At 43.0% G+C, this 11,709-nt stretch overlaps 1 protein-coding gene across 2 annotated transcripts in view; it reads left to right on the top strand.

The window, feature by feature from the left end:
- Positions 1 to 2,823, top strand: part of KRT5 (keratin 5) — a 23,690-nt gene extending 20,867 nt beyond the window's left edge. The window contains exons 8-9 of one of the 2 annotated variants that reach the window (XM_049625533.1): positions 2,318 to 2,352; positions 2,464 to 2,823. In XM_049625533.1, coding sequence (XP_049481490.1) covers positions 2,318 to 2,352; positions 2,464 to 2,699 — 271 coding nt within the window. In that variant the 3' untranslated portion in view covers positions 2,700 to 2,823. The remainder of the gene's footprint in view (positions 1 to 2,317; positions 2,353 to 2,463) is intronic. The other variant, XM_049625534.1, reaches the window with a different exon arrangement.
- The last annotated feature ends 8,886 nt before the right edge of the window (positions 2,824 to 11,709 follow it).

Below are 11,709 nucleotides of genomic sequence, written 5' to 3'. Positions count from 1 at the left end.
CAGCTGACTCCAAGGTGTTGGCTTGTTCCCCAGGATGTGGATGCTGCATACATTAATAATGATGATCTCCAAGCCAACGTGGAGGCTCTGAAAGAGGAGATCAACTTCACCAGAGCCTTGTATGAAGCAGTAAGCATCCCCACTCCTCTTTTTTTGTTGTGATGGGGCTCTGCCAAGGGTGGAGGATCTTGGGGTGGGGTACGTCTGTAAGGCCAAGGGAAAGATGATCTGATGATCTTATGCTCTGCAGGAACTGGCTCAGATGCAAACCCACATCTCAGACACTTCCGTGGTCCTGTCCATGGACAACAACCGTAACCTGGACCTGGACAGCATCATCGCTGAAGTCAAAGCCCAATATGAGGAGATCGCTCAGAAGAGCCGGGCTGAGGCTGAGTCCTGGTACCAGAGCAAGGTGAGCCTTGAGTTGACAGGTGCCCAGGATTGCCTGTGTCCTCTTCCTAAACACCAGCAAGGCTACACCTTTCGCTGGGAAAGTCTACTGCAAGGATGCTGATGATTTCTCGCAGGATATGTAACCTGCTCTCATAGAGTAGGCATTCACAGAATTTATGTCCAAGTTCAATTAAGTCAAAGAACTCAAGTGCAGGAAGGTAGCTACATAGATAAGGATCTAGTGATTCTTGCTTTTGTCTTCACTCTGATGCTGGCTCACTCAGAAACATAATATAGAACATTGCTGGTCTTCAACTGAACTAGGCAGCCAGCATTCCATTAAAAAGAGGGTCTGTGATCAGTGTACAGTATTCAGTGACTTTGCCACATCAACTTTCTCTAAAATGCCTTGGTGAGAAGTCACTAGCTCCAGGTGTGTTAAATGCCTGGTTGAGAACTCAAGTCATGAAAGCCCATATGCACCACCTTCTCTCCCTCTGGACTCCAGTATGAGGAGCTGCAGGCCACCACAGGCAGACTGATGAATGATCTGCGCAACTCCAAGCAGGAGATTACTGAGATCAACCGCATGATCCAGAGGCTGAGATCTGAGATCGACCATGTCAAGAAGCAGGTATGGTAGGGACTTCTGGAGAAAATAAGCATTGCTTCCTCACTCGACCACCAGGCAGCCATCAGCCACCATTTGGGAAATGCCGGGAATTGGGGGAAGAGCAAAGAGAGGGGTGCATGCGGCTCCCACCCTCAGTGAGTTCCCACATGTTAGGACAGATGGGTGCCAACCCTACAGATAATACAATCACATGACAGGAACAATTTCAATTAGACTGTAAAAAGATTGTCCAGGGACTTTGGAAAGAGATTACTTAAGGAGAATGATTGGTTTAGGAGTATAAGAAACAAGTGGGGAAAGAAAAGGGGAGTTCCAGAGTGGGGCAAGACTGTTCCAAATCTGTTCAACATTCAATTGAAATAGAGTGTTGAGCAATGACCCAGGATGAAGACCCATTTCCCAAGCATGTTAGAAGCCCTTAGGAGTAAGGAAGATAAGATCTCAGCAGCTAGCAATGAAACTCATACCTTAGGTGCAGATGTTGGTGATTTTGTGTAAGTTAATGGGGCATCCCCATGAGATAATCAGAAAAGGTGATGGTTTAGCTTTGGAGACAGCACTCAAAACAAATGAATGGGTCCATTTCTTCCAAGTATGCTGGTATTTGGTCCAACATAAGGTCTCCCACCCACCCCTCATGGAGGGAGGTTTAAAAATGGCACAGGTGTTCTCAAGTGGCTCCCAGTCTGGGTAAGTTGTGCAGAACAGAAAAAGACTGGAAAACATGTGGTAGAAATCCCTTACCATAGTATCTGGGCTCTGGAACTGTTCCTCACTAGAAAGAAGTATGGCTACTCTCCTGGAGAACTACATTACGAGTTCCTTCTGCCTATCTTCTTGCTCTAGTGTGCCAACCTGCAGTCCGCTATTGTTGATGCTGAACAGCGTGGGGAGATGGCCCTCAAGGATGCCAAGAACAAGCTGGCTGATCTGGAGGATGCTCTGCAGAAGGCCAAGCAGGACATGGCCCGGCTGCTGAAGGAGTACCAGGAGCAGATTAATGCCAAACTGGCCCTGGACGTGGAGATTGCCACCTACAGGAAGCTACTGGAGGGTGAGGAGTCCAGGTGGGTAACTCACATAAGCTCCTCAAACCTCTGAATACATGTCCATGATGTCTGGCCATGAGCACAAGTTGAAGGCATTCTAGTTATGGCCACAATCATGACTCTCAGAGAATCTTAAAAGGCAGTTTGCTCATGGGTTATCCTCACATCGAGGCTTCCCACTCTGGTCCAGTGGTGGCTGTCTGAGGTCTCATGGTCCCTGTGTTTTCTCCCTTCCTAGGCTGAGTGGGGAAGGTGTTGGACAAGTCAACATCTGTAAGTACTTGGCTTGCCCCTCTCCCTTGCCCTTAGCTCTTCTGACAAGACTCAGACTGGCAGAATGAGCTCACTGTGTCCTGTGTGTCCTTGTCTCCCTCCCCTTCACAGCTGTGGTGCAGTCTACCATCTCTGGTGGCTATGGCAGTGCCAGTGGTGTGGGCAGTGGTGCAGGCCTGGGCGGAGGCAGCGGCTACTCCTATGGCAGCGGCCACAGCCTGGGAGCTGGCTTCAGTTCCAGCAGCGGCAGAGGCATTGGGGGTGTCTTCAGCTCCTCTGGGGGCAGCAGTTCCACCATCAAATACACCACCACCTCATCCTCCAGCAGGAAGAGCTACAAGCACTAAGTCCTGCCATCAGCTCTTGGCCCCACGTTGTCCCATCTGCAACTGGATTGCCCTCTCTCAGGCTGCTTCTACTCTCCCGTCTCTGATTTCTCTTACTCTCTGAGCAGAACCTGCTGAGTGCCTTCATTTCTCATCATTGCCTATACCTGGTCCACCTAAGTTTCCATTGCTCAGCATAGAAATTCAACCTCTGATTTATACCTTAATACAACCATAACTGGGGCCTCACTTTGTTACCAAAACATTACTCTTGCCTCTTTGTTCCGTTAGTAGGCTGAGCATTAGTAGGATATTACCTCTGCCCATTTTCATTACAGAAACCTGCCTGGGTCCTACTCCTGAACAGTGCACTTTCTCCTTGTTTCCATGCACCCATGAATTCTCCCATATTCTCTGTTTTGGGCACTCCTCTCTTGTGGTGGTTGTGAAAGCACAAGTGACTAGTTCTACAGTGTAGAAATCTGTATCCCTCTGACATTCCCTCTGCTCCTTGCTCTCTTCTAATTGCTAAATAAAACAAATTTATTGTATAATTTATCATTTTGTTCTCTTGATTTTTCATCAGTTGTTCTTGAGCTCTTTCAGTGGACAAATGTATATTCATGTATCAAAGATTTTCCCAAAACTGGTGGCGCCTGGGTAGCTCCTTCAGTTGAGCATCCCACTCTTGATTTCAGCTCAGGTCATGATCTCACAGTTCATGAGATTGAGCCCTGTGTCAGTAAAGTGACAGCATGGAGCCTGTTTGGGATTCTCTCTCTCCTCTCTCTCTGTTCCTTCCCCACTTGTGCATACATACTCTCAAAATAAGTAAATAAACTTTAAAAAATAAAAAAAAATAATAATAAAGACACTCCCAATCCCCAAGTACTTCACTGTCTTCCTTGAGAGAGGTGCAAAAGCCTATAGTTTGCCATCCTGACACTCAGATTTTCTTCCTAGATAAGATTACATTTAAATGTTTGGTAAGTAGAATGGGAAGAATTTGGTCCACCATCATTGTATACTCTGCTTTTTATTGCCTGTACCAGAGAGTAGTGGCTTAGTCTCACTTCCTTCATCTCTAAGACCACTTTACTACATGGCCTGGAGATGAACTCTAAATTCTCAGTTGGGGAAATATATTTCTGGCTGATCAGAACCAAATAACATTCAACAAGGGATAAGATATTTGATTTTTAGCTTGAAATTAGCTTCATAACTAAGAAACTTGCCTTACAAGGTATATCAAGACAAATTAAAGTATACATACTTCCAAAGTGCAATGATACTTCTAGAAATGTATTGCAAGGAAATAGCACAAATGTCAGAAGTTGTATGCACATGGATGTGAATCCAAACAATCTTCACAACATGGAAAAACTGAAAATACTACAGGTTCTCAAATTAAGAATCCAAAGACTCAGGCATAAAACTCATATGCTTATTTCTTGAAGTGTAAAGGTAAAACAAGAATAGAAATTCCCAGGTTGTCACATCCTAAGACTCTCATGGAAATGGATGAAGCTGAGTCCTTGGTGCTTGGAAGAGATGCTTCCACATCTCCCTTCTGGTATGCCATGGCCAAGTTTGACTTCTATGAATGGGAAATGAAAACTCAGGATATGGTGCAAGTTTCATCCTTCAACTTGTTCTGCCCTTGGCCACATCAGTCCCTGTTTCTCTGTGAGTGATCATTATCTTCCTGGCTACCAGGCTCTCACATCACAAGAGAAAATTTCTTCACTTCAATAATATATATAGGGTGCTTCTGGATCCTTTTGTATCAGTATCTCCTGTGTTCTCCTCTGAGTATTCCCCCAGCAACATGGGCAACCCTAACATTGACACCTACTCATCCTCTGACTGAACTTCCCAACAACAGATAAAGTGATGACTGGGTTTCAAAATCTAAGCCCATTTAACTTTCATATTATCATGCACCCATGAGGAATAATGGAAAGGAAACAACTAACCTGGAAAATTGTATAGGATAAGCATCTAACAGAACATCTTGCAAAAACAGTATATATACATGGATTTATTTAAAATCTTACTGTACAGGTGATGATAACAAAGTGGCAGACTGGAAACCCCAATCTCTCCTTCTGCCCAGAAACATCAAAAAACAACCAGAAAATATCTGAGTAAACTCCGTGGGAGCTCTAGGAAACAGTCAAAAATTTACAACAACCAAACAAATGCCCAATCAAGAATATGCACCTTCAAAATTATAGCCAAGTTTTTCAACATTTTTCTTAGCACTTGCCCTACACTCTACCTGTTTCAATTTTGGTCTTGAGTAGGCAGTAGCCTGTTCCTGAATTCTTTCTCAACCCCACTCCTACCCTTCAACCCTCTGCTTACTTCCCACCCTCTGCCTCTAGCCCCCTCAGCACATATGCCTTGAACCTGACAGAGCAGCTGTAGACCCTATGCAAGACCCTGCACAAGTCTCTTCAAACATGACTGGAGGATTTCTGAAGAACTAAGGCAAGGTTCTTTTCTTTGTTTCACATAAATCCAAATGTAGATAAGAGAAGCAAGAGACATAACAAGGAAAAACTGCAAGATTATAACCCACAGAGACCTGGAGTAAGAGACTATAGGAGGAAACACACAATGGACCATCTAACAATCTGATGTCTAGCGGCTAAGCTGGAATGAAATTCTTTGGAAAATTAAGACAAATTTCCCAAAGTAGCTCTGTGTGTGAGAGAATTTAGCAAGTCATACATGTATCCAGGAAGACACATGCTCAGAAAAGTCTTGAGAAGATTTTGGGTATTCACCTCGTGCTGATTTCTAGGTTCAGAGTAAGCCTAGCTAAGTGGTAAAGGAGTGTCCCATCTCAGCGACAATAGGCAAACATCAAGAGATGAGGTTTTCTCAGTTTTGTTATTTTGGTTTTTTTATTGTGGTTATTTGTTTCAGCTCCTGGAACACAAAATATTATCTGTCAAAACAATAGCTGAACACAAGCTAAAGAAGCAGCCTGATGTTGAAGTTCTATTATGTGCCAGGCACTGTTGACTCACTTATCATAATTAAGTCAATGTGAAGGGTAAGTCATCAGGGGCAAATCCAAGAATCCCTTGTTTGCAACAGTCAGAACTAGGAGTGTGACCTGAGGCAGGAAGCTTCAAGAAGCCTTGAAGGTAGAACTGAATAAAAAAATCAAAGACAAGGGGCACCTGGGTGGCTCAGTCGGTTGAGCGTCCAACTTCGGCTCATGTCATGATTTCATAGTTCATAAGTTTGAGCCCACATTGGGCTTAAGGCGGCCAGCCTGTCAGCACAGAGTCTGCTTTGGATCCTCTGTCCTCTTCTCTCTGCCCCTCCCCCACTTGCACTCCACCGAAAATAAATAAATTTTTTTAATGTTTTATTTATTTTTGAGACAGAGAGAAACAGAACATGAGAAGGGGAGGAGCAGAGAGAGAGGGAGACACGGAATCCAAAGCGGGCTCCAGGCTCTGAGCTGTCAGCACAGAGCCTGACACAGGGCTTGAGCCCACAAACCACAAGATCATGACCTGAGCTGAAGTCAGACACCCAACTGACTGAGCCACCCAGACCCCACAAATAAATATTTTTTTTAAAAAAAATCAAAGACAAGGCCTATTGACAGCATTTTGTTGGTGGGGAGAAAAAAAAGTAGAGAGACTGGGAACAAGCCACTCTGAGGTTGTTGGGTAGGGTGTTTTAAGGAGTAAGAATTATTCATCCAATCTGTTAGCCTACATATTGCCCACCCCATTCCCCCAGAATACTTTCTATAAATGACTGGTCAAGAAAGAGTTCATCTTATTCATGGATGAGCTGTAGTCAAAAAGGGACCATTCTAGGACCCCAAAAAGATAATACATGTTCAAAAATGAAATGAATATGGAAAACAAAAGGCAGATAATGATCACTTATCAGAACAAAGTCACTATAAAATGTTGCCAAAATTAATAAAATAAACCCTTTTTAAAATTTGAGAATAAAAGCCATATAATGAGAGGATAAGAACTAAAACATTACTTATAGAAGTCAGATATAGGATACCTGGGTGGCTCAGTTAGTTGAGCATCCTACTTTTGATTTCAGCTCAGGTCACAATCTCAGTTATGAGATTGAGCCCTGTGACAGCTCCATGCTGAGCATGGAGCCTGCTTGAGATTCTCTCTCTCTCTCTCTCTCTCTCTCTCTCTCTCTCTCTCTCTTTCCTTCTGGTTCTCTTCCCCACTCATGTTCTCTCTCCATCTCTCTCTTTCTCCCTCCCTCTCTCTCTCTCAAATTAAAAAAAAAGAAGTCAGATATGAGACAGAGAGAAAAATAAAACCACAATGCAAATGAAGTCCAAATTAATATCAGTACAAAAGGCAATAGGTGTGGTAAACGCACCATAAAGAACAAATGGGAGAATACTGAGAAAACAGAATAGCATGAACTGAGGGGTCAAAGACAGTTAAAGGAGAGTCAAGGATGTACAATAAAGGATATACAAATAAAGAAGCCAAGCAGGTCCAACACAAACATAATTGGAACACCCAAAGGAAGTGTGTACACACACACACACACACACACACACACGCACACACGCACACAGTCCCTCCAAAGCACAGAAATATCTTCAGTTACATGGCAAGGGACTTGTCTTGAGCATTTCTTTTTTTCTTTTTTCTTTTTTTTCTTTTTCAATTTCTAAGTGGTTTTCAAGTTGGACTTTTTAAATTTTTGCTTAGTTAACATACAGTGAAATATTGCTTTCAGGAGTAGACTTCAGTGATTCATCACTTACATACAACACCCAGTGCTCATTATAACACGTGCTCTTTTTAATATCCATCATTCATCTAGCCCATCCCTCACCCACATCTCTCCTTCAACCTTCAGTTTGTTCTCTATCATTAAAAGTCTCTTGTGGTTTGTTTTCTTCTCTCCTCTTTTATTCCTCCTTCCCTCACGTTCATCAGTTCTGTTTCTTAAATTCCACATATGAGTGAAATCATATAGTATTTGTACAGTGGCTGCTGGAAGCCACTTAATGTTCCTCCTCCTCTCAACTCCACCCTCCAGCCTCTCACACTTTCTTCAGCCTTCTCTTCAGGATCCATGTCTAGCCAAATGAGAAAAAATATATGAGGTGCACAAATATTTATAATCTATTAAAAATAAACTTATTCTAGAAGCAGGCATTGGCCATCTATCAAGAATGTTTTAAAAGAGGGGCATCTGGGTGGTTCAGTTGGTTAAGCATCCAACTTCAGCTCAGGTCATAATCTAACAGTTCATGAGTTTGAGTCCCGCATCAAGCTGTTAACAGCTCAGAACCTGCTTCAGATCCTCTGACCCCCTCTCTCTCTGCACCTCCCCTGCTCTCTCTCTCTCTCTCTCAAAAATAAATAAACATTTAAATAAAAAAGAATGTTTTAAAAGAGATACTTGCACTAAATGGAAGTTTAGATTAGAATCGAATCATTAGGTAACATTCAACATCCCTCTACTGACATCTTTGTAAAATAGAAGTTTTGAACAGTGTATCAGATAAAAACTATTTTAAATTATATTTGGGATTCTGCTTGTCAAGAGAAGGAGAAGAAGTGATGGGCATGGTAACTTTTAGGGAAGGAACGTCTCAAAAGTCTGTTGGGGGAATTTTATCAGTGAGATCTGTGGGTTGAGAAGGAAAAAGATTGGAGGGGAACATACTTCCCAAACTGAGCCTCTCTTAGTAGAGAGAAAACTGAGCATTGTCTTAGTAGCCCAATACCATAGAGACCACCCTGGCCTGTTTGGAAATAGGATTGGTCTAAGAGAAATAATTGTATTGAGAATTGCAAAGGAGCAAAGGGAAGGAAAGGCTGGCCATAAGAGTTAAGAAAAGATGCTGAAAATCTGCTCATGATTCAAGAAAAGAGGGAGGAAGGAAACAAGAGAACAGTTCTCCCCAAAGTATATGTAATTATGAGGTAGGAGGAGGGCAAGGTTTCAATAGTCTCATGGAAAGTTCACTTTTTCAATGTACCATATTTGTAATGTGCAAATTTGGTCATGCCAAACACAGCTGTCTGTGGTCCAGATTTGACTTTGGAGATAACACTCAAAAACAACAACAAACTCAGTTATCCATTTCTTCTAATGTGTGGACTGTAGGGTTCTGCATCAGTCACCACCCACATTCTCATGCAGGTGGTGAATACAAAATGTGTAGGACTTTGATAACCGGCTCAGAGACTTGAAAAAGTAAGCAGATAGTCAAACATCTAGACAGGAAGATTCAGAGTTCCCTCTCCATCAATTCTACACCCTAGGACTCTTCCTCACTAGTCTCCCCTGGAAGTCCAGATTGGAAGTTCATTCTGTCTATTCCCCTTCCAGTGTACCAGCCTGAAGCCCACCATTTCTGATAGTGAGAAACATGGAAAGATGGCCCTCAAGGATGCTAAGAACAAGCTGACTGATCTGGAGGATGTCCTGCAGAAGGCCAAGCAGACACGACCCGGCTGCTGAAGGAGTACCAGGAGATGAATGTCAAACTGGCCCTGGATGTGGAGATTGACACTTACAGGAAGCTGCTGGAGGGCGCGGAGTCCAGGGGAGTAACTCACACAAGCTCCTCAAACATCTGGATGCATGTCCGGGATATCCAGCCATGAGCACAAGTTGAAAGCACTCTCGTTATGGCCACAGTACTACTCTCAGAGAATCATTTAAAAGGTAATTTCTCCATGGGTTATCCTCACATCAAGGCTTCCCACTTTGGCCCAGTGGTGGCTGTCTGAGGTCTCATGATCTGTGTGTTTTCTCCCTCCCTAGGCTCAAAGGGGAAGGTGTTGGACAAGTCAACATCTGTAAGTAACTTTGCTTGCCTCCCCTTCTTGCCCTTGCACTCTTCTGACAGGACTCAGGCTGGCAGAATGAACTCACTGTGTCTTGTGTGTCCTTGTCCCCCTTCCCTTCACAACAGTGGTGGAGTCAACCATCTCTGGTGGCCATGGCAGTGCCGGCAGTGTGGGCAATAGCTTAGGCCTGGGTGGAGACAGTGGCTACTCCTATGGCTTGGCTATATGCTAGATAAAATGCAAGAAAAACTTCCACAAGAAAAACAATAACCAATGCTGTTCTAATAATATTTTGCTAATTTGAAGCCATGGCAGAGACCCATCCCCCTGGGTCATGAATCAAGTGGCAGTCTAGCCTTATTCCATGGTTGTCCACAGGTGGGCAATGGTCTGGCTGCTGAACATGTTGTTAGGCAGAAGTTTTGTAACTGGGGGAGGCTTCTGAATATCAGTTACCTCCCTACCACTCTATTATGCAGCTCTAGAGTTTGAGGACAAGGACATGATGGAAGAAAAACTTAGGAACTGCCATGCTACAGTTCCTGCAAAATCCCAAAAGCTGACAGGGAAACTTCCCAATGAGCCAGGCTCAGACTCTGGTTCTCCCTCCCCATGTGAGAAGTTCCGGGACAGCAGTTACCTACAGGCCTCCTTCACACCCTTGAGTAAAGACCAGACGAGTCCCCGGTTCTATAGAGGCCAACTATATGCTAGCAGGCATTGTTATTCCAGTCGCCTATGAGTAGGCCACGCAGACAAAATACACAATATACAGTTAAATTTTAATTTCACGTAAACCACATAAAAAAATTTAGTATAAGGTGGCTGAGTCGATTGAACATCTGACTCTTGATTTCAGCTCAGGTCATGATCTCATGGTTTGTGAGACTGAGCCCTGCATCGGGCCCTGTGCTGACAGCATGGAGCCTGCTTGGGATTCTCTCTCCCCTCTCTCTCTCTCTGCCCCTCTCCTGCTCATGTGTTCGCTCACACTCTATCTCAAAATAAATAAAATAAACATTAAAAAATGTTATAACTATGTCTCAAATATTACATGGAACATACTTATGCTAAAAAATTGTTTGTCATTTATTTAAAATTCAAATTGAACTGCACATCATGTGTCTTTATTTGCTAAATCTGGCAACCTTACCTGTGAAGTAGATCTGCCATTATATTGAATTATAGACAAGGGCACTCACTAGTGGATGGGTTGCTGTTCTGAATTTCTACTGTAAAAGGGCAGACAGTAGGCGAGAACCAAACTTTAGGCCTTTCCCTCCACCCTACCCTCTCCTTGCCACCTCAGGCTTGGGCTCCAGGCTGCAACTACCCACCTGCCCCTATAATCAGCTCAAGTAACTTCAGGCCCTCCCTGGGCTTTCTCACAGTTTTTGCAATTGTCATTGGTAGTTCTTAGTATCCATGCCTTCCATGTGTTTCTATAATTTCTTAGCATTGATCCTGAGGGAGAGAGACAAACCAGGACCAGCTGGTTGGCCATCTTAGCAGGAACTTGAGTCATGAATTGTTTTTAAAGGACACTGCATTTATTTATTATGTATATGATTTATTAAAAAATGTTAACATGGAGGGCACCTGGGTGGCCCCAGTTGGTTAAGCATCCAACTCTTGATTTTAGCGTGGGTCACAATCTCATGGTTCATGAGATCGAGCTCCGCATCGGGCTCTGTACTGACAGCACAGAGCCTGCTTCGGATTCTCTTTCCTCCTCTCTCTGCCTCTCCCCCCACTCTCTCTCTGTCTCTCAAAATAAATAAAACACATTAAAAAAAGATGTTAATGTGGAAAAAAGGATGAAAGCAAGTAAGTTAAAATAATAATAGTGATCGATTCTAAAAAGTGGGAATTTGGTAATTGCTCTTTTCCTTTTTGTGCTTTTCTGCTACATGAAGATAAACATCCTCATTCCCACTCACACATATTTTTTAAATAAAGTAAAAATTAAATTTTACTTTATTTAAAAGTGAAAAATACCATTTTTATTAGATGCTTAATTTATACATTTTCTCTTCTGGTCATTGGTCTCTTTGTATGACCACACCACTGTAATTACTAACGCTTCCTATTCCATGATGCTTTCTAACCCAGCAATTTCTACTCTTTGTGTATTGTTTGCTTTTAATGTTTTCTGGTTATTCTTGAGCATTTTGTTTTATTGTAACTGTTACTGTCAGGTA

This window comes from Panthera uncia, chromosome B4 (assembly GCF_023721935.1).
Source record: "Panthera uncia isolate 11264 chromosome B4, Puncia_PCG_1.0, whole genome shotgun sequence".
NCBI classification, from domain to species: Eukaryota; Metazoa; Chordata; class Mammalia; order Carnivora; family Felidae; genus Panthera; species Panthera uncia.
The sequence above is the reverse complement of the archived record's forward strand: the minus strand, read 5'-3'. Positions and strand labels throughout refer to the sequence as shown.